The sequence below is a fragment of the Solea solea genome, chromosome 7 (genome assembly GCF_958295425.1).
Source record: "Solea solea chromosome 7, fSolSol10.1, whole genome shotgun sequence".
In the NCBI taxonomy this organism is placed as follows: Eukaryota; Metazoa; Chordata; class Actinopteri; order Pleuronectiformes; family Soleidae; genus Solea; species Solea solea.
Genome location: NC_081140.1, coordinates 21,557,365 through 21,580,880, shown reverse-complemented (window position 1 = coordinate 21,580,880; position 23,516 = coordinate 21,557,365). Strand labels below are relative to the sequence as shown.

Sequence of the window (23,516 nt, the reverse complement as noted above, 5' to 3'; positions counted from 1 at the left end):
AAAAAACACAAGAATGCTGCTAGTTGGGGTGAGTTTTACTGCTTATGGGGCCACTTCACTTTTTCCATATGCTGCTGCTGCTGCTGCTGCTGCTGCAGTGTAGTCACAGGCTGTGAGAGACCCTTGCAGTTCTGCCTCCAGCAGATTTTTGTCTCTGCTCCAAATGTGTAAGACCGCGCGTGTGTGTGTGTGTGTCCACCTGAAAGTGTGCGACACTCTGCAGACTGCATAAAGCAGCGAATGCAACGAGTTGGGGGCTCTCGGGCCTTTGCTCCTGTGAGCGGCTGCTGCTGTCTGAGCTGCAGAGTCTGTCTCACTCTGCTGCCTTGGATCCACCTGCTTTGGATCAGCCACGATTTTTCCCTGAGTAGGAGACTGGCTCACTGGAGCGTTTCTCATGCCGGTGTGAAACTGTGTGAGATAGCTTCTCTGTGCGTGTGTGTGCGTGTGTGTGTGCGTGTGTGTGTGCGTGTGTGTGTGCGTGTGTGTGTGTACACGCAGACCAATGTCACCTTGACTACAATCTACAAAAAGCACTGAGGGCGCGCTACATCTGTACGCCACTGTATGGAGGAGGAGAGAGGGAGCAGAAGGTAATTGTGTGTCTCTCTGCGAGAGTGTGTGAGAATATGCCCTGTGTGTGTGTGTGTGTGTGAGAGAGAGGGAGAGCGAGGGAGACTGAGGCGGGTACAGCTCTCTGACTGAGACAGCACAGTTGTGGAGGATCTCTGTTCACATCCACGCAGAGCAGCGCAGAGATGTCAGGCGCAGCACACACAGGTGAGTCACACACCACACACAGCGGCAATGGGGACAGGTGAGATGAGCCGGATGCCCGTGGGGGGGGGGGGGGGGGGGTGTTCATGTTTCCTCTGTTTTTAGTGTCTGTTTGTGATGACATTGTGCTCATACTCAGTGTTTCTGTAGACGCAGGTAGAGGCTACACAGGTATGAAGTCTGACCTCGGGGTCATCACAGTTGGTCAGGTGCTTGGGAAACAAAACAAAACCTGTCAAATTTGAATATTAGGGTGCATAGACTACAAAAATAAACATCCCTCAGTTTGGTTTCTGTTGTTTTAGACTGTGAGACAGAGTGATGTAAAGGTGAGCACTGTGCTCCTGCACGTGTCACTGGAGCTCATCAGGTTCTTCACGCAGATCCTCCACAGAGTCCACACAGACACGCAGCGGTACCTTCAGCATCTCCTTCAGCCATTAGTGCATTTTGACGGGGGCTTTAATGGAGCACAAACCGTCGGCACCTCTACGTCCTACCCTCTTCGTCACGTGACTCCACCGCCGGTTGAATATATTAGTTTCTCTTTGATTTTTGCAGGGAAAAATGCGTCCTCGGCCAATCGCTTCGAGACGGAGGCGTCGCTCTCTCCCTCTCACTTTCAGCTTCTCTCTCGTGACGCCTTTACGTGTCATCGGAAATATGGGATTCTCTTTTATTCAAATTATACAAAATCATGTTTAGTTTAACTTGAATTATTATACCTACATTTTGCATTTTCACGAAATTGCCAAGGACAAAATATGTGATATTTTATATTTTTCTACATGATCCCTTAAATTTAAATAGTGCACTTAGATTTTGAGAAGGTATACCTCAAAGCAGAAACCTCAGACTTTATTTTCTGAGTTTCAGTTATTCCAGATATAGCTGGAGTGCCTTTATTCATAACTTTTTATATAAACTGAATGCATGGTGAGGAAGACATTACATGTATGTGTAGCTGTATACAACATATAGTAACATATTCAACAATAACAAACTACTTAAAAACAGTATTTCACCACTTGTATACAACAAATATGATTATGAATATAAATGCAGTATTTCCTGACATCAAATACAACTTACAAATGTTTTAATTAACATGTATCATTTAAAAACATTTATAATTAAGGTGATCGGTAGATTTTTAATAAAACAATTAAATATTTTGGGATAGGTAACAATTTAAAACTATCAATATGATTTTTTTTTCAAAATCAAATCCAATAAAGATGATCAACTGTAGACTTTAAATAAACAATTATATCTTTTGGGATAGGTAACAATGAAACATTCAAATGATTAATATGAACATTTTCAATCAAATCTAGTATAATAAAAGATGATCAGCTGGAATTTTAATAAAAATTAAATATATTTTAGATTGGTAACAATAAAAAAAATTCATATCTAGTGAACAATTAATAAAAAATAAAATTCATCGAGAATAGAATTGTAAAACACTACTCGTTTTCTTCTTCCTCGCGTTTAAATTGATCCACATCGTCACTCACTGAATCAAGTCGCACTTTTTCCACAAACGTGGGGAAAATCCGAGTCTGAACGGAGGCCCTGAAGGCACCGTTAGGCCCTGTGACGTCAGCCGCTCCCCTGCGCTCCTCCAGCAGCAGCAGCAGCCAGTCACAGAAGTGATGCTCTGAACGTAACGACTGCAGCAGCAGCAGCATCTTCACCAGCGACACAGCGAGCAGCAAAGACCGTCTCTCTGCGTGTTCGTGCGTGTTCACCCACAGCGCGTGATTCCTGCAGCAGCGTGTCTTCATGAACCCACCCAGGACCGGATAACTAACACATTACAAACCTGACATTTACGCATAGGATTTTTTTTCTCCCCCCCTCAGGCTTTTGTTGTTGCTTCACCGAGCTTTTCCTTCTCTTCTGCTGTTTCCACCTCTTTGTCTTTCGCTTTGTGATTTTTTTTTGTTTTTGTTTGAATTGTTTTGTTCCGCGTCGCTGCTGTTGCAGAGGAGCGCCACCATCCTTCAGCGCCTGACATGAGTACGCTCTTTTATTTGGTTGCAGCGGAATGACACACATATCCTAAGCCGCATATCCTGCAAGGTTGATGGAAGATTGACGCTCTATTTGCACATTTTTTTTAGTAGCCTAGAAGATTCTGCATCTGCACAGGTTTCTGATTTCTTCTTTTTTATTTTTTATTCTACACTTTGAGCCGATCATCCGCCGCTTTCTGACCCTGCGCAGCATCTCTCTGTACGCACGGCGCACCACAGAGAAACGCGCAGATAAGCCCTCCGTCAAGAAACAGGCGTACTTTCCGATTCCTAAACCCACTTTCGCTTCCTCCGAGGACTCGTCTAGCACGGCTACGCTGCGTAAAGATAACGGAAGAAAGGAGGATTTAAGCGCAAACGCAGCCCAAGCATCCAAGAGCAGGCTCGAAAATGATGGCCGGCGGAGCAGTACAGCAAAACGGGATTTTCTCAAATCCTCACCATCACAATCAGCAACCACACATGGAGTCCGATCCCCCGGACTCGCGTAAAAGACCACTGGAGACTCCCACGGAGGCCAGCAGCACAAAACGCACAAACACGGGAGGTAAGAACAGCGATGGGGATGCGGGGCAGCGTGTGCGGGGTTTGGGTGAATGTTGCTCCTGAAGGCAGCAGAGAGAAAGCAGAGCAGGTTGATGTGATTGTGCACGAAGCGGCGGCGGCGGCGGCATCTTACAACCGCGCATCCGCACGTTTTCGCTGCTAACAACGGAATAAAGATATTTTTAATTCGCCACGGTCGTTTTTCCATCAGCGTTAAAATAAGCACAGGCCTTCGCTTCTGATGGAAGGAAACCATGAGAGGGAGTTAGCGGGGATTTGGAGGGAAGCCGCATATCCTGCTCCTCTACGACAGCGCGAAATCTCATCTTTATCCTCTGCCTGTAATAAAGAAAAAAGAGAAAAAAAGGAAAAGAAATGCGCCTTTGACATTTACGCGCAGGCTGAGCGGCCATGCACGAGCCAGAAATAGGGATGTAAACAAGTGAACGCCAGATCTGACTGGCTGCTGCTGCGTGATCGCAGTCTCGCTCTCATCCCGTCGACGGATGACCTTGTGATAATCTCACACATCAGCCACCATCGCCGCTTTGTGTGCAGTTACTGGCGGATAAACAAGCACATGAGCAGCAGCAGAGGCATAAGCAGCAGCAGCAGCAGCAGCATCAGGCCTGTGTCTGAGAGCAGAGAGAGAACAGGGGGAATCCAGTTCAGCTCAGACTGCGACAGTCTCACTTCACGTCTGTCTCTCTTTCTCTCTGTGTTATTTTATCATGTGTTTATGTAGATGTTGTGCTCTCCTGCTTTTAACAATAATAACCTGTACTTAGAAACACACACGTGGTGGGGGGAAAAATGCTGTTTTTTTATTTGATTTATTTACCTCCAATCATGTTTATTCATTAGTTGGACGAAATTTGGATATGTCTCCATGGCAATCACCATATTTGGTTTATGTTTACATGCTGTCATGCGCCAAGCATCCCCATCACCCAGCATTACAACCATCAGTGTAGCCTCTCCTGGCCATGCACCACCATTCTGGACACATAATACACCTTTAAATGTACATTCAGTGACAAATGTCCTCGGATCAAACCTTCATTTAGAACAGACGTTATTTCATTTGACCTGTGTCTTTAATGCAACAAAATGGACGTATATTTAAAAACAGACAAACAAACGTTATGAATTTGGTTAAATTTTACTTTTCAAGGGCAGAAAATGTGAGATGTTTTAAACTCCCCACATGTTGGTGAAGTCTGTTTTTGCACAATATTCTTCAAGTCAGCTGTGTCAGAGAATTAGAGGTAAATTCTAAAATAATAATAAAAAAGTGATTGATTGCAGTATAAATATGCAAATCAAGTCTGTTTTCAGTGTCAGGTTTTCTGCAGAGGTGATCGTCAATCATGTGACTGATAGTTATGTGACTGGAACACTGGCGTGTCTTTATCGCCTTTGATTTATTAGTCAACTCGCACTGAAATGACAAGAGGAATCAATAATATGAATTATTATTTATTAATTTTTTATTAATTTTGACATAAATACTAAAAATAAACAGTTTCCAGCAGGAAACAGTACAGACGTGCTCAGGAGTGTAATCACAGGACAGAGACCGTGTCGGGCCGAGGAGGAGGGGGGAGCCATAGGTTAGCCGGCGTTGTTTAACTGCACATCAGTGCAGTGAAAACACACGACCCTCCCCCCATCCTCCTCCTCCCCCCCGCCTGCCTGCGTAACAGTGAGGCAGCTCGTCCATTTAGATAAATTAAATGGTTGTGAGGAGGAGGAGGAGGAGGAGGATGATGAGACTCAGACAGAGGATGGTCACCGCTGCCACCAGGTCAACATCAGGCAGACACACACACGTGACCACACCCCCTTAAAATAAACAGTGAGGAGGAATCAGATCTTGTTTTTTTGGGTTCTTGGTAAAAAAAAAAAAAAGAAGTGAGTGTAAACTTCAATATGATCAAACATTTGCTTAACATCTGTTAAATGAATCCGACGACACATGAGATGAGCCTAAATGACTCGTATTTTACTAATCAGATGCACACATTGTTGATATTTATGGCCTTTGATTACAGAATAAGTGTGTCTGCTTTTTTGCTTTTTAACCTAAATGAATAGAGGTCAAAGTTCTGCTAAGAGATCATGATGGTTGTTTTTTTATTTTTGTATAATTAGTTTACGCCACACACTCCAACCCCACCCCCCACCCCCTGTGCTTCCTCTCTCTGTAGTGGCTTTCCTGCAGCCCCTATTTGAAACTGAAGGCATTGTATTCCCTCACCAAGAATCTGAGACTCATGGTAAGAGAGACTTTGATTTTGATCTTCTTCCTGTTTTTTTCTTCCTATACATATATATCTATATCTATATAATATATAATCTTTACTGTAACCTTCTGAGTCAGCAGTGATAACACAAACATGCTCTTAAAGGGCCAAATTCTGCAGAGCCAAATCTAAACATCTGCGTCTCTCGCGCAGGTCGTCTGACCGCTGCGGGGCCTGACGCGTAACTAGGATGTAAAAATGACCTGTAACACCTTCATATTCTACTCATGACTCAGATAATAATGCATGCTGATGTTGTTTATATTCTATGTTTTTTAGTCCCATAACATCCATTTTCATGCTTTTTTATGCAAACTTCAATGTTTCTTTTGTCATTATGCCTAGCATTACTGCTCACTCGATGACCTCTGTCCTCATGCCAGCCATACCATCAAAGCATTTGGGTTTATGACTGCTGATGGACTGTCGATTCTCTGTGTATTGTGTTGAAAATGTGATGATGTGTGCAGCTATAGGAGCCACATGACTGTTGTTGTTTATCGTGTTTCCTTTCACAGGTATAGCTCAAGCTCATTTCAGAAATATTTCTCTTTCTGGATCGTTTTTTCGGCCACGTGTTTTTTTTCTTTCTCTTTTTTTGTTTGACCCAACAGCTGCAGCTTAGAAGTATATCCAGATGTAAGGAGCGATGCGTGGGCCAAGTGTTTTCCGCTCTGGTCGATCAGATCTGTGAATGAGAGTAGTCGTTTAATTCGACAGGAAAAGAGGGACTTAGATTTTCTTTTTTCCACCAAGCTTCCGGCTGGTTTGTGTCCAGGATTCATCCAAATGTGTGTGTTTGTGTGGAAAATGAGAAAAAACATAAGAGAGCTGGTCAGCTGTCAGATGGTAGCTGTGGATCGACACAAGACCACAGTAACCCCGCTGGTCATAAATCACATCTACGTCAAATAGAAAGCTGAAGGTTTTAAAGACAATAAGATCAATGAGTAGCTGCTGTTCAACCCCCCCACCCAACACCACCCACCCCTCTAATCCGCCAACCCTAACCCATTCTTATCTCTGCACCCCTTTCCTTATTCCTTCAGCCAAGCCCAGCAGGGTTCTCCGTGGCATTAGTGGAATTCAGATCCTTTTCTAATCATGCACATATACGATCAGAGGCCTTTAATGAGCTCATTGTCAACGTTTGAGTCTCAGTTTCAGATGTTTAAACTTGGATCCTCTTCAAAGCCGGACTGGATCACGACTAAATGAGTTAAAAATCCTCCAGAAATGTTGTAATTTACAGATTTGCTGCGTTCAACCGTTCAGGGATCAGTGTCTTTGCTCATTTAAACATAGATTAAAAAAAATATGTGGGACATCCAGCAAAGAAAATAATGAAATCAGAATAGCATTTACAGGAATAGCACATGTTCTGAGCTGATGCCTCGAACAGAATCAAGCAGCAAAAATGAGTCATGGTATATATGAGGCTGCTGAAGACCAGCTAAAAATAAAACGATTAAATCACCTGAAATATGCCGTGATATTACTGAATTCATAACAGAGGAGAAATCTCCAAACATTACTTTGCTGAGGAGAAACTTTTAAAATACAGTTTGGATTAAGATTTTCCCCCTCGTGTTTTTTTGAGCTTTAGTTACAAGTCCAACAACTTTATGACCATAAAGGTCACATGACCCAACCCAAACTGGATATGGAAATAATCATCAGGATTATTTGGGTCAAAATTTAAATCGTGATAATTTCAAATGGGAAATTTTGAATGAGCCTTTTGAATTTACTTTAAAATAACTATAAATAATTGAATATGTTTACTCTTCCACTGAATGTATGTGTGCTATTTTTGCTGCCGGATGACGAGTGGGACAGGAAGTCAGACACGTTATTTCAGAATAAAAGCCCCTGTTTTGATTTGATTTGATTTTTTTGTTTTTGTAGTCGTTTGGGCCCTAATACCGGACAATCCTTCATCGTCGTCATAGCGTTTTCATGGTTTTAAAGTATTCATGGACAGCAGGAGTTTTCTTGACCCGTCCATCCATGCGTTCCATTTATATCATTAGTCCAAGTTGAGAGGTTGGCTCTGCACAGTCATTGGCGCACACAAACAGTGTAGCAACATGTTCATGGATAAAAATTCAACACTATTATCTATAAAACTGAGTTTATGTGAAACAAATAAGACAGAAAAATGAGAAATAACCCAATTAAAGTCCTTTAACAGTCAAGGTAGAGTGTTTTTACTATTGATGTGAGTGGCGGCCATCTTTGTGAGGTCACACGAGGGGGGGTGTTCCAGTTGAAACCTCCGACTAGGAGCTCTGAAATCCCCACTTCTGACTCTGACCGGAACGCACCGATAGACTATGATGTTAAGTGACATCACCTGACTTGTCTCCGCTCTTGCATAATTAATGCAGACTTTAAAGTGTGACTGTGAATCATAATAACAGCCCACGGGTGGCACATTAAAGTCTGACTTTAAGTAAATGACACCCGTATTGTAGGTCACTAAAATGATTGCTCAGTAAAAATGGGTTTCATAACCGTTGCTAATAACTGCACTATCTTCCACCGGTCGATAGAAATGACTCGGATTCACTTCATTCAAACTAAAAGCTGCTTTCAGGGTAAAAACCTGCTTGTGTAAGCTGTAAAGCAGTCTTATGTAAGACCTAACAAAATAAAAGACTGTTTTTTTGTTTTACTTTTAAAAGTAGGTGGTGAGGTAGTAAAAAAATATGTGAAGGAGCCAAAGCTGCAACTAAGGATTATTTTCAAAATCAATGAATCCATCAATTATTTTATTGATTAATCGACAAAATTATTTAGGAATTGATTAATAATCAGGGCGGACCTAGTAGGAACACCTCCAGGTTTAACAGTTGGAGAAGAGTTTGCTGACCTGGACGTAGAGACCTGTTCTAGATGACTAGAGACTCTCCTCTCCTCTCCTCTTCTGTCTACAAGATATAATACATTCATTTAGTAAATGGATTGACTGGCAAGTCAGTGTTGGGAGGAAAGGGGGAGGAGGAGGAGGAGGAGGAGGAGGAGGTGGGGCCTTGAAATGCCCTTGCCAAGCGACATTAGGTGGATGCAGTAGTGTGTGTGTGTGTGTTTGTGTCTTTGTGGAGATGAAGTTAAATGAGTGATGAAGGTGTGTGTAGATGCACAGCGCTGCACACACACACTAGCAGTCATGCGTGTTTGCCGTGTATTGAGCCTTGGCCGTGTGCCCTGTGGCCTTCGATGTTATTGATCTCTTTCTGAGGAGCATCTTTTTCTGGGACCTTCATCATGGATTGGAGGAAGCCACTTATTTAGCTCTGCGCTCGTGAAATGAACTAAAACAGCAGAAATATCAGCCCAGCACTGTGCAAATAACTTCTTAGCTTCTTACATGATTGAAACGCTTGCTGTACGTAGTTGTTTTGATTGTTCATTGAGTCAGCTTGCACGTGTCCAGCCTCGGTATCCCACAGAACATTGCGTTCTCTCTGCGACACGCCTGTTTTCTTTACTCGTGAGATTGAGCTTTCCTCCGCTGCTCCCTCTTTCATTCCCTCTCCATCTTCCTCCTCGCCCATACTAATCATGCTCTACTTCAGAACATCACGACTTCACCCTCCTCCTCCTCCTTGTCCTCTTTCACCCTTGTCCTCCCATCATTCCTTCTTCCCCGTCCCCTCCTCCATCAGTCGCAGGTTGTCATTGACAATGCTCGCTCTCCGCAAAACTGTTTTCCGAGGCTGACGATCGATTCGCAGCCACCGTCCGTGGGACTCTGCCAACAGTAGCTGCGACTATCGTTCTCCTCCTCCACCCTCTCCTATACTTCCTTTTTTTTTTTCATGCCACTGCGTCAAAGAAAAAAAAAGAAAGAAGCCGTTGTATAGGGTGGGGTGACGGCGCGGAGAGGTGGGAATACTCCTACAAAGGGCGGCGTGTGATTGGTGAAGCGAGACGCCAGTCACAGCTAACTGGTCACTGATAGGTGAGGAGAGCAGGGCGGCGATGAATATGGATGAGCGAGTGATGAAAGGGCCGATGCAGTGAGGAGGAGTGAAAACCCACCCCCCTTCCTCTGAAATAGCCTTGGACCATGAACAATACACACCATTTTTTCAAACACATGCACGTAGACGAGAGCGAAACGAGCCGGCTGCTTCAGTTATCTTTGTTAGCGAAGTCGCCGCTATCAGATTGATGATAGCGACCGTGTGCATATGTCTAAATAAATCGATTATTTTCAATTGAAACAGAATAAGATTTGGGATTGGGATGATTGAGATTGGATGCGTCTTGTGTTGTGAGTCACTGTGATTCCTTGAAAGGAAAAACATGTCATGCACGTCTTAAAAGTTGAGATGAAAAAGTAAAATCTAAACTTGAAATTCTCCGAACATGTCCACCAAAAGGAGCGGCGGGATTTTAAGGGCCTCGTGGCAGCATCTAAATCTAGGGATCGAGAAACTAGAGCTCCCTCCGCACATCCATGTTCATCAGCTAAAATGTCAGGCCCAAATTGAATGAGCGACACGGGGGGAAAAAAGTGAAAGGTTCACACGGGCAGAGACGTGGAGATGAGAGCGTTAAAGAGAGCGAGGCTCTCCTTCCCCTGTGAGCTCTCTGTTTATGAGTGACGACGACCGTCTTTCAGACCCAAGACAGCTGGTCAGAGCCTCACTGCTGGAGAGCTTTACATGTGTGTGTCTGTCTCTGTGTGTGTGTGTGTGTGCGCGTATACCACCCCTCAACAAAAGAGCAGAGGACTGGAGGGCGTGTGTTGGACAAAGCCGCCCCCCTTAACTCTCCCTGCTTAGGGGAGATGAATATTTTCCAAGGTCCCTGAGCTCATACCAGAGCCCTCCAGCCCCCACTACACACACACACACACACACACACACACCATCAGCTGAGGTTGAGTTCACACTGATACAATTCTGTCATGTTGGGTCTTAGATCCTAGGTTTCTAGACAAAGCTGGTCAACATTTGACCCATATGCATAAATGCATAATGCATTATGGCCGGGCATTAATTACTATCACAATATCTTTTTCTTCAGTATCAGTAAAACCAAATGTGGTACTATAATGTGTATAAATTGTGCAAACATAACCTCAGAGTTAACAATAATTGCTTTATATGTTGAAATGATTCCCGGTTTTCTATTCATAATCACATTTAGGAGCAGAAATCAATCTTTAATCATCTGGACAGATAAAAAAAAAAGGGTAAAAGTATTACTTGATAATGTTTTTGTCCGTGTTGCTCCATGGGATAACTTAAATGTGTAGTGTAATTGAAAAACATGTAAAACAATCCTCAGAAATGCTGATGAATTAGAACTTTGGCACTTGTATGAATTCTGTATTAAAAGCGCTTGCATGGACTAATCAGTGACAGTGCCGTGTACTCTGCAGTACAATGAAATGTCAGACATTTTTGGGTAGTGTAGACGAGAGAAGGGTCCAGAATCCACCTGCTGTGAAGAGTTAGTTCTAAGAGTCATGTGTGTGTGCGTGATTTAAAGTAACAGAACATGAGAAGGGATTTGTGATCTTCCGTCCCTACAAACCCCCACCACCACCCTCCAACCCCTGCAGGCCCATGGACACCAGATCTCAGGATTTGAGCCTCCAATCCCCCAGCATGGAGAGCCTATTCTGGGCCTGGCGGGTCCACAGGGGCCTTAGCAACAGATTGGAGTGTTTACTCTTCCAGTTATGTTGCGGAGGACGATATATTATTTATCGCAAACGACTTCTTATGTGTCTCCAATAACCGCGGAGACGCGAAGACGATCACACACAGTTTGGTAAACTTGTGAAAACATTAGCTCTAATAACACGGAGTCACAAACACACAGAAGAGCAGCTTTGAAAGGAAATGTGTGTGTACATCCTGTGTGTGCGACTGCAGGGATTTGTCAGCGAGTGAAGGAGTGAAAACAAAGACCCTCACCACAGCAAACTGTGGGGAGCCCTGTACTTACTCAGCTGTAGACTCACACACGCACGTACACACACACACACACACTCCATTACCTGCTCAGTAGTTGGTAGTTTGAACTTGCGAAACATCCAGAATGTCTTTTTTTTTTTAAAGACATTTGTTGTTTGAGTATTGTAAGATATTTGGAAGCTCGCCAGTTTCCATCGGCACAAAAGACCAAGATGCTAAAAGCAGTTTCAGTGCAGAACTTTGCATATAAACACAAAATAAACCCACAAAACATTGTTAAATAATCATTATCATCCAGCAGCTTTGACTAAGGACATGAGCTGGATAAGTGAGGATGGATGGGAGTAAATACAGTGTTGGAACTGGAGCACATGAAGTCCGGCTTGCTTTGATAAATCAGGTTATGGTTCTTCTGTAACACAGAGTTACGCGTGGTGGCCATTTTGGAGGTCGTCCTCGGCTCTTCTGTGACAGCGAGCAGCTGAATGTGGGTCTGAAAGTTAGGACTTGAGCTGTTCCTCACTCCTTCCTGAAATAGCGTCAAAGAAACGGCAAAGATAGATGAGTGGGAGCATAAGTCACTGAAATGTCAAAACCAAACCATAATCTTCTTCTGTGCAAACACTAACAACATCAGCTGTTTAATAATTAGCTTTGCGGACTGACACAGTTTAAGCTTACAGGAGCATTTAATCTAAAACAAGCCGTGGTTTGAACGTCCTCATATCTCGCACCGTGGCCTCAGTTACTCTGAGGTGATCGCTGTATCCTTAAGTGTCTTGCATCCTTTTGGGAGCTCCACAAACTCCCTCCATACTGTTAAGAACTAATCAGCAACAGTCACCACATCTATAATTATGGTGTTTTTCTTGTTCTTATTTGGACTGCAAGTTTTAGTGCTCATTATGTTGTCAGTATGAACGAGGCGCAGCACACAGGGAGGTAGAGGCGCTGCATCCTTGACGATGCGTCATACCAACAAGTGCAGAGAACAGAACGAGTCTCACGTCGTCACTCTGGGACTTCACGTCTCATCAACACGAAGCGTTTTAAATTTGTGTTGTTTTTGACAGCGATTAACCGATTGATTTCTCACACCATCAACTACAAACGTCACAGTTTTTATTACTTTACTAACAATTTTAATAAACGTTACCTTACTGAGAGTGCAGCTAATTAGTAGGATGGACTAAACGCTTCCCGACCGAGAAAACACTGACAACAGGAGGAAGCGCCGACAGCTTTTTAATTCAAATGTTATAATGTAGATAAAACATAGAACTGATAGTTACAACAAACGTTTCTATTATTTGCCAGAGACACAAATCTGGCAATCTGATCATCTTTTATTATTTACAGTAATATAATATTATTTACAATAGGAGACACAAATCAGGGGGTTTGTTTGCTGTTTGCAGAGAGAGGAGTCTTTTAGGAAACCTTACATGTTCCCTATGTTGGACTCTAGGGAGAGCTACTTTACAGTTTGAACGTGAACTTAACCTACGCCTATCACTTTTTAATTTGCTTAACAGTGAGAGGGAATCATATGTGACCTTTATATCAGGGTTAGCGTGGACTGACGGGTCAGATGAGGTTAGCAGAGCCTCAGGCTTCTTGTTATACATGGATAAATCGGCACACGTGAGTTTCACCTGCACCTCAGGAGGTGGGACGACATGCTTGTGGTGTATAATTACTCACAATCAGATTGTGAAAGCCGTAAATCAAATTTACGGCTTTGACAGGCAGGTGGGTGAAATGGAACATAGCTTTTGTGAAACAGAGGTAAAAAAATACAATCGAAAATTAGAAATAGGGCTCTAACTGCGCTGAAATTGTGAACATGTGATCTCAAATGAATAAGCTCTGTAATTATATATTCATATTTAAAGAACATTTGCTGCATATGGCCATGATCCTGTGGAGACTGATAATGTGAAGTTTCCAAGCAGTTGGTGAATGCATGCTGTCAATGCCGGGATTCAAACCCTGGACTCTGGAAACTCCAAAACAGCTATATAAAACGTGTGTGCATAATCGTATGTAGAAAAATGCAAAAATGCTGTATAAAATCTGATCACTGCTATTTCTGCTATAGACTGTTAAATATTAAGATTATTGGGCTAACCTTAAGACAAGTTTTATTAAAACCAGAGTCACCAACATCTATGAAATAACTTGATGAAATAACTACACGTTTTGCTGCAGTCAATAGGCCGATGCACTCAAAGTACAGTTTACTACAGTTTATACTGTTTAACCAAAATAAATCCCCACTTCCAATACTATGAGTGCCACAATAACCCTTGAATAAAACCACCACAAATCAATAGGTGAACTCCCACTGCACCGTCCGCCCTTGTGGGTGGAAGCCAACACCAACTGCTAAAAGAAAAATACAAATGTATTTTACTAGTAAAATATCAGGCTGCTATAACACAAGGAAAAGCATTTTAAGTATTAAAAACCACATTGCACTTATGCAGTCATGTTTCTCTGTTAATTTCATTTGCACCTAAACTCTTTATCACATCATGCAAAGTCAGAGCATCACATCCATTAGAACAGTTCAGGGGAGGAAGAGGTTTTTTAATGTCGTACATCAACAACTTTTTCCTCTGCAAACTTCTGCACCGTCTTCTGTGTGGAAAAAGCTTCTCACATTGACTTAATAAAACATGAGAAATGTTGATAAAACTTCTGGGTAGACAGTGTCTTTCAGGACGGTGCCATGTAGGAGGATGAGGTTCACACAGTGCAGCAGTTTTTTAAGCCTTTTTCTTCCTTTAAAAAAAACCAAAAACATCTAGAAGTTAGTGTACGAAAAGTGAGTCATAGCAGTTATCAAACCCACTAAAAGCCTCATTTCTGAAGTGTAATTGAATGTGTGTTACACAACCGTGACAGCAAACTCAGCACTGGAGTGCTGCAGCTCTATTAAATGATAGAGAATCTCTCACAGGCTATAGAATTCGATTTGTGTCAATATTTTCAAACAACGCTTTTCACCAAGCAAACAGCACTTTTTAAGAAGCAAATAACGTTTTAGAGCAACAGCTCAATGGACCGGAAAGTAGTCACAGGCTTGGAGTTGCTGTCCAGCTGAAACAAATAATTGTAAGTATCTAACGTTCGTCAGGTTATAAACGTTAGATACTTACAATTATTTTGTCGGATGTGGATGAGGAAAACTTAGGGAACGAGTTCCAGAAAGGTTTGCACTCGGCTCGCCACTCGCAATCGCAGGCTTTCAGCAGTGCTGTCGCTACATACACCAGACTTCTCTGTTAAATGATGAGATTTTAGACATTTCCTTTGCTAAATGTTGGAGATTAACCCACATTTTCAGGATTGTTGAGTCTTTTTAACTGATCCACAGTTCAGCATTGTTTGATTTGATTCTTGTGCCTCTTCCTGTGACGACGTCACACATTTTCCCCCGGTTGTGACGTCACGAGTCGAGCTAGTGGAACCACGCCACATGTGACTTAAGCCATTACAATAATAACAACAATAAGCACTTTACTTGAATTGAATGTTTCTATTCTTTTGTTCATGAGTGCAATAAACATTTCGATTTGTGAAAAAAATCATGCCGGAGAATCGTGATCTCAATTCTAAGCAAAAAAATGTGATTCTCATTTATTCCAGAATTGTGCAGCCCTACTGACAACTATTACTTAACTAAAAATACTTAAATATAGCAAAACTGGTCTGTTTTTAGTGCACATATTGCAAGGTTGTTCATATCTAAGCAGAAGAATTACAGTATCTGTGCAGCTGTGAGCACTGCATAAGATCATTACTGTCACAATATATGTTTTAATGCTTCCCATGGTAACCTGTGCAAGTGTTACCATGCAACAGATACAAGTGATGAACGTGAGTCACTCATTACATCCTTTCATGTACTTGATGAGTCATGTTACCGTCTTTATAAGACGTCGGAAATGGTCTGTTGATGGAGGAGGTGTTTGTGAGTGAGTCTGTTTTTGTGCTGTGGACATGCTTGTGTGTGCATATGTTTCTCTCTGTGTGTGTGTGTGTCTCGTATTTACCAATTCCCCTGCCTTATTAATACGGGCTGGTTATAATTAGCTAGCCTCTATCAAAAGCAGGTCAGTCCACGGCTTTGCACTTAAAGTGGGTCACTGCAGCACAGAGAGGAAAGGAGGCAGGAGGAGGAGAGGAGAGGAGAGGAATGGGAAAGGAAAGGAGATGAGATGAGGAGGGGAGAGGAAGGACAAGAAGAGGAGAAGATGGACAGTTTTAGGCCACAACTGTGAGAGCACAACAACAAGGTGCTGCTTTATTTAAGCACAAAGTAACAACAGTTACTATTAAAAGTTAAACCTGGAGATATGGTGGATGTTATTAAAACGAAAACTTCATCTGGCATAGTTGTTGTAAAACCTGAAAGTTTCAACAGAAAATGAAAAGGTTTGGTGACACGTTACAGTGCAACTGAAGGAAAATTCAGACCACAAGGTTTGTGGGAAAATAAATAATCGACAGACAGTTACTTACCTATTACACTTACAGTTGATTGTTGACTCTCGTCTTCAGGTCTTTCTGAGACTGTAGGTATGAACGATTTGGGGAAAATGTCAAATTTTGTTATTTCTGGCGGATATTGTGATATGATTTGCAACATTCCATTTATTTACAGTATTAGTCCAGTTAAATGTTAACTGTAATAAATCTGAACCACGAGAGAGGATTTCCACATGACACTATCAAAATAATAAATAAATAAATACATAATAAAAGTACTTTAAAACATTAATAAAAGTTCATTACTTTTATTAATGAACTGTGTCCAGGCTTCAGTTTAGTTTACTACCCTCTTAAGTCATTAAGGACAGAAATGTCCGCTTCCAAAAAACTGCTATAAAAACTTCACAGATTAATTTTGTTTTTTGCATAAATCTTGCCGTGCTCAAAACTATAAACATTCAATCATTTTGAGGATTTTAACCCTTTAAATACCAGTTTTTAAGATTATTTTTCTTTCAGCTTCTCCATTTACAAGTCGCCAGCTCTGCAGTTTACTGATTGCCTTGTTTCAAATTGCGATTTCAGTTAGAGAACAATCAATTGTTCAGTCGTATGAGATAGATGAACTGAGTCAAACTCTCCATCTCTGAAATGCTCTGTTCATATTAACACTTGTTATTGTATTTATTGTCTTTTAGACAACTTTGTCATTTTAAGGTTTCTTTGCTGCCTGAACAGGTGTTGCCAGTGCTGAAATTGCGACATTTTCATCAAAGGGTCGTGTTTATGCAGCTGCTTAGTAGAACAGCCAATAGGAGGCGCCCTCTCTGTCTGAACTGGCTTGTGATTGGTCAAAGTCTCCTGTCATGCGGCAGATTTGAAACAGAGTCTAGAGGAGGCTCAGGATTCAGTTCTCTAACTTATCAAACAGCATTAGCTTACGGTTACAGCTACAGGTTAGTTTGTCAGGTTGCTGACTCTGCATTTTCACGAATGGCCACTAATGACTGAAGATGTTTCCTCTCAGCTTCAGGAAGCGGTGAAGGAGGCAGAAGAGGAAAGGGTTGAATATTAAATGATTATAATTGAGTTATTTTCATTTTGAATAAATAAACTCCTGGTGTCCAGAGGATGGAGCCTTTTAATTCGACACTACTAAATCACTTTGTCTGCAAATGCACACCAGAGAATTCAGATTAACACGTGTACTAATAAGACTGGAACTTATTTAACAAATTAAAAAAAAGAAAAATGAGCAAACCAAGGACATGTTTTTATTGCTGCTTTCCTCTGCATCCATGTTTGAGCTCCGTGCAATTTGTATTTCATCAGCAGCAGAACTGAGGAAGGGCAGGGGAGTGTCGGGTTTCCTGTCTGTGTGCTGTGCCTTGACTTGGCTCAACAATCAGAGATGAGATGAGAGCAGAGGCCACCCAGTACACTACACTCCCAACACCACACAACCACTGTGTTTATAGACACGCACGACTAATCTTTCACAGCAAGTTTCCCCTCACACATATTTGAAGTTTTATTTGGAATATAGATCATTAAAAAGCTTCAGACCTGCTCAGATTCCTGCAATTTGTGACTTTTATTCAACATATAAGCCTTTGTTATTGCTGCTCGAACAATTGTATGATATGCAACATATTTTGGCATAATGTTATCAATCAATATTCATGAACTTCTGAGGCCTGAGCTGATAAACCAGAATAACCGAAAACCCCTGTGTCGACGGCCTTTCTTTAAATAAACGTACATTTATGTATAACAAGGTGTCACAAACACCTCCGATCCTCTGTTGTTTTCTTTGCAAACTAAGTGTGAAAGGGATTTACTGAGAGATCTATTAAAAGTCAATTAATATCAGTGTTGCAATTCTCCATCTGCTCGTACCTGGTCTCTCCTCACGTCGCAGCTGAAGCAGGATTTTTTCTGTTACGCCTTCATTATGCGTTTCCACTGCTCGTCGTCCCCAGTTGTTTTGCTTTGGTAGCAGCCGGAGAAAGCTGCTGTTTCAAGGTGCCTCGCCTTTGTGTGAAACTGTGCCCCAGTAATAATAATCCTATTTTAATCTCCCTCCCGGGGTTACATGTCCTGGATTATCAAATATCAAGAAAGCTGTGTGGGGGCGGGAGGCTGAGACGTATAGAATCAGTCACTGAGACTTAACGCTGTGAAGCCATGTTAGAAATTCTGTGCAGAGCATTTGTTATTTTTAGTTTGAAAATCATGGATGTGTATAGAAATGATTCATAATTCTGCATCATTACTGTTATTTCTTTATTTGTCCAGTTAAGAGCTGAGATCTGATGAAACCAAAGCATGAGATGTGTTCATTTCTCCCAAAGATCATTTTCAAGATCATTAGCATGGCCTCTACTTTACTATTTTTGTAAAAAACTGACTACAGCTTTATCTCTGCGTTTAAATCAGAGCAGGAAACTGCCAATACGAGATTAAATGGTGCAGACTATGTATTCCTTCAATATTCTGAGTTCGTACGGTTGTCCTCTTACTGCTGGTGTAGCTCCATCTGAGTTTGTTTGTGTGTGTCATGGTGAGCATGCGGTGTTATGCATTCACATGTTGTTGCATCCACGGTTGAATCTTATTGGCATTAACAACGAATCCCCAAAAAGCAGCGTGTTCCTCCGCTCTCTGGTGCCAGGGCGATGAAGATGACCACATTCTTCGGCCCCATCGCTGAAATTAGATCAGACCAGTCTGGGAGAGAGTGTTTAGAGCTCACGTAAATGGACCCGAAGGAAAGATAACGCCGACATGAAATCATCAGATTATGGAAATAATTAGTTGTCATGGATATCAGTCAGCTTTTGATGTGATGTGCGTGGATTCGTGCGGCTTCTGGAGGCCTTGGATGGTCAGTTGAGATAGAGGAGAGTAGAGAGGGTGAGGACGGGGGAGACAAATTATTCTGCTTTGTGATGGTGATGCAGCACCAGCTCACATCTGTTCTGCCAGGCTGTGATTAGTGATAAACACTTTACTTCCACTTCACAGTTCACACTTCTTCAAAACCAGATGAGGCCTCATTTATCCATCTACTCACTCAAACAGGACTTTTAATAAAATAAAGAAAAATGCACAAAACCCATCATATATCAACAAAGGGGCAGGCATGAGGACAAAGGATTGACAATGTATAACTCAGATCTTTCTCCTCCAGCTTTATTTGAAGTCAGTAACTTTCTCTGTGTCTCTTTCGCTGACTTCCTGTTTCTTGTTTCCTGCTGCAGAGGAAGGCGAGTACTTCCTGAAGGTTTTGATTCCCAGCTATGCGGCGGGTTCAATCATCGGGAAAGGAGGTCAGACCATCGTCCAGCTGCAGAAAGAGACTGGAGCCACCATCAAACTGTCCAAATCCAAAGACTTCTACCCTGGTAAGACTCCAACACCAACACCATCACCACTGCTGCTGCTGATAATGATGATGCTTCTGATGGATGCATGCATGGATGGAGAGTTAAGGAAAACTTTATTATTATGAGTTTTCTGTGTATTCGCCAAATCGCAGAAGCACAAAATCATTAAATATGCATCATAATGTGTTATTATAGATGTCTGGACTGAGAATGGCTTTGAGAAAGTAAAGGAAAATGTTCATTTAATGTTAAAGGACTCGATTAACTGGGAAAATAATGGACACATTAGTCCATTATGCAAATAGTTGTTAGTTTACCCCTTAGTTTTCTGTTCATTTATCATCATATCATATACAGAAACATAGAGAGCAACAGCTGCCCGTGTCTGTTTATCGTCATGAAGTAGTGAAGGATGGAGGGATTGAATCAGGATGAACAGATGGATCAGTGCAAAGTGTTTCGACCCATTAAGGAGGCATTTCATTAGCTCAGTCTTCATCCATCAATTTTTCATAATGTTAAATCGCACACAAACACACACACACACAAAAGAGGCAGACAGACATACACATGCATTGTAAATCAACACAGTGAAATGTTTATTGCTGTTTGGAGTTTCAGTGTTTTCAGGCTTCTGTGGACAAACAAGAGCCTGTTTTGATGCTGTGGAACAGATGTATGGATTTATAGATGACCGTGTGTGTGTGTCTGTGTGTGTGTGTGTGTGTTGTTAATCACTGAGTCCTCGGGGGCGCAGGGATCTGAGTTCATGTTGTATCACACGCACACACTCACAGCCGGGATGAGGTTTTCAGGATCAAAGGTGAAATTATTTTTGTCCTTAATTCTGCCCTGATGTGACATGTGACTGGAGGAGTCAGGAAAAGGCTTTGCTACTTGTGTGCGTTGTTTGTTTGAGATGCAACACAGCTGTATCTATGTCGTCTCGAATGAAACGCGTGCCTTTAACTGCTGCAAATGCAAATGTGTTTGCTTAAAACAACTCGTAAACACACTTTGCTCAATGTGTTTGTAGAGAAAACATCTTCTTCAGTGTCAGCTGATTCCATGTGAAAAAACCCTTTAAACTGAGTGAGCAGGAAGGAGACACTTGGACTTTAAAACTGAATTAGACACTTTTGTTCTTCTTAAACTAGACTTTATGGTGCTCATGTTTGCACAGTGTAATTGTAATAGAAAAACACTGGGATGGGTGATGGGGGGGGGGGGGACAGTATGACTCAATTTACAGCACAAAACAATGAAGAAAGTATCTACCCCCGTCAATTAAAATAACAATGTAAATGTAAAACAGTTGTGTTTGAGAAAAAGCAGTTTGTCACAAGAACATGCACCGGCAGTGCGTGTGATTGAGTACTTTCTCGCTTAGCAGTGTCTTTAGAGTTGTTATTAAGAAAATGAAGCACAGAATGCTTTCTGTTGTTTTATTATTCGACAAAGAGATACAGGGGTTGAGTGAGAAGTCTTTTAGTTGGAGGGTTCGGGTTGTGGGTTTCGGTTCCTGTCTGCGCCAGTCTACATGTCAATGTGTCCTTGGGCAAGACGCTGAACCCCACGTTGCTCCTGACGTCTGTGGCGGCAGCGTGACTGGGCGTGAAAGATGAGTGATAGAAAATGCGCTGTGAGGGAATGAATGAGGGAATGGCAAAAACTGTAGTGTAAAGCAGCTCTGAGACTGGGCTATTTCACACAATCTAACAGCCACGACGTCATTAGTCATACTTTGGTCGTCATTTAGGCTTTCAAGTTTAAAGTTTAAAGTTTTACTATAATTAATCAGGTATTTGGGTTTTTCTTCAAAGTAACGAGGCATTTGTCTCAGCAAAGTCTGACCATGCAGTAAATACATCCCAAAATCCATAGAATTGTAAACAGAAACTTGAAATTGCTTCCAAATGTTCGGCCTGCAGTGTATATATAATATATACTGTATATATACTGTACTGCATGTGACCCAAATCCTTTCTCTGTAAAAAATAATCATATTCACAACCTCCCAGAATCCCACAAGACGTAAACGAGCCCCCGCAGGTGAAATCACAGTAACACGCTGACAGTGAAACAAAGCGTCAGCGGTCACAACGAACCATCCCTACCTCCACTTAAACTTCCCGGCGTCGTGGAAGCGCCCGCAGAGTCTCTGATGTAATGGCTGCCTCCCAGCCAATCACAGCATGCGCTTTCTCCTGCTCTGTTAGAGACGTGTTGGACACACGGGGCGCCGCTCTTAAATATGTTTTAGAGCTTCAGCCTGGAATTTATGTTGGAAATGTGTGCCCCATAAAGGGACACACACATGCACGCACTGCTGCTGCTGCTGCTGCTGCTGCAGCAGCACTGAATCAACAGTAAGTGTGAAACAAGACCAAAAACTGTTTTTACAGTCAAGTCACTGTTGAGGAGAATCCACAGTTTTCTGTGACTGAACAAATTCAGTCAACTCATCTAAAATGTGTTGGTTTGTGCAACAATGTTTAAACAAACCTTTAAAAAGGAACTTACTTTCCAGCAATTAGAATGTGTTTAAAAAAACAAGCGTACATACATCCTTAACTTTTCTTATGGTTTTCAAAGATTCAATTTTCAGTAAGTTGCAGCTAAAGAAAAAAGGAAACTTTTCCTGCAACACTGTCGGAAACTCAAGAAATAGCGTCCTGACATGCTGCTTCTACTTTGAGTTCAATTAAACTTTGTTTGATTTTGGCAGAAACAGGAACATTCGTGTCAGTGTAATACATATTTGGAACCGTTGTGAACGCTGGGAAAACATTTCCAGTCAAGCTTCAAGTCATTTCTTCTGCTAGTTTTTTTTCACTAGTCACTTTCAAAAACTCAAACCATGGTCTTTATGTGTGTATGTGTGTGTCTGTGTGTGTGTGTGTGTGTGTTGAAGAGTTAGTGAATGTGTGCATCAGCTCAGTGTTGGCGTCTGCAAACAAGCCACCGTTGTTAAACACCATCACACACGACTCCTGAAATCTCTGCCAGCGAGAACAGATGTAAGGTCCAAAAGCCTCAAAGACACACACACACACACACAGGCACACATAAGGACAGACACACACACATGCACACATAAGGACACACACACACACATGCACACATAAGGACACACACACACACAGGCACACATAAGGACAGACACACACACATGCACACATAAGGACACACACACACACATGCACACATAAGGACACACACATACACATGCACACATAAGGACACACCCACACAAATGCACATACACATTCATATGCCTGTAAAATCCACTGACAAATATACAACCTATAAATAAGGTTAATAACAATAAATAAATAAATCCAAATACGCTTTGCACATTTGCACAGAGGAAGTGCCTGACACACACACTTACACGCACACACATTTACACACATGTACTCACACACACACACATAGTTTTCATTCTTCTGAGCTCAATTTTCTAAAATGACTGCAAAGACATAAAGAGAAGAGGGCGAGGAAAGGAGAAAAGTGAAGGATAGTATGAAGGAGAAAATACAGAAAGAGAGGGTTTGTAAGCGCCCCAGTCTGAAGGGGAGGACTATAGGAGTCTGTGTGTGTGCATGTGCACACATGCACACTTGCACACATGCACATGCACACTCTTCCTTTGCGCTGAAGGGGGCATCTGTATGCAAATGAGACACGGTTCTTCCTGGGTGACAAATCAAAAGGCCCACCTGCTGCAGGGGCCTGTGTGTGTGTGTGTGTGTCTGTGTGTGTGTGTGTGTGTGTGTGTGTGTTTGGGGAATAACAGAGCCAGTCTAATGAGCAGTGTAGAGAGTTACTGCTGTGTCTTGGCCTCGTCTCAGTCTCATTCCTCTCCTTTCACTCCTCGGAAGACATTAGTCGCCCTCCTTTTCTTCCCCCTTCCTCCACACACACACACACACACACACACACGGATACTCATCCCAGCTGTCAAAGAAAACCTGGCAGACAATACTGACGTTTTGGGAATTTAATTATTTATGG

The 23,516-nt window shown here is 42.1% G+C and overlaps 1 protein-coding gene across 3 annotated transcripts in view; it reads left to right on the top strand.

Annotated features, from left to right (window-relative positions):
• The first annotated feature begins 466 nt into the window (after window positions 1-466).
• nova2 (NOVA alternative splicing regulator 2) overlaps window positions 467-23,516 on the top strand; it is a 79,057-nt gene continuing 56,007 nt past the window's right edge. Inside the window, exons 1-3 of one of the 3 annotated variants that reach the window (XM_058634514.1) lie at window positions 2,293-3,366; window positions 5,576-5,644; window positions 19,374-19,517. In XM_058634514.1, the coding sequence (XP_058490497.1) occupies window positions 3,210-3,366; window positions 5,576-5,644; window positions 19,374-19,517 (370 nt within the window). In that variant the 5' untranslated portion in view covers window positions 2,293-3,209. Of the gene's footprint in view, window positions 781-2,291; window positions 3,367-5,575; window positions 5,645-19,373; window positions 19,518-23,516 lie in introns of those variants that run through there. The other 2 variants (XM_058634516.1, XM_058634515.1) reach the window with 2 other exon arrangements.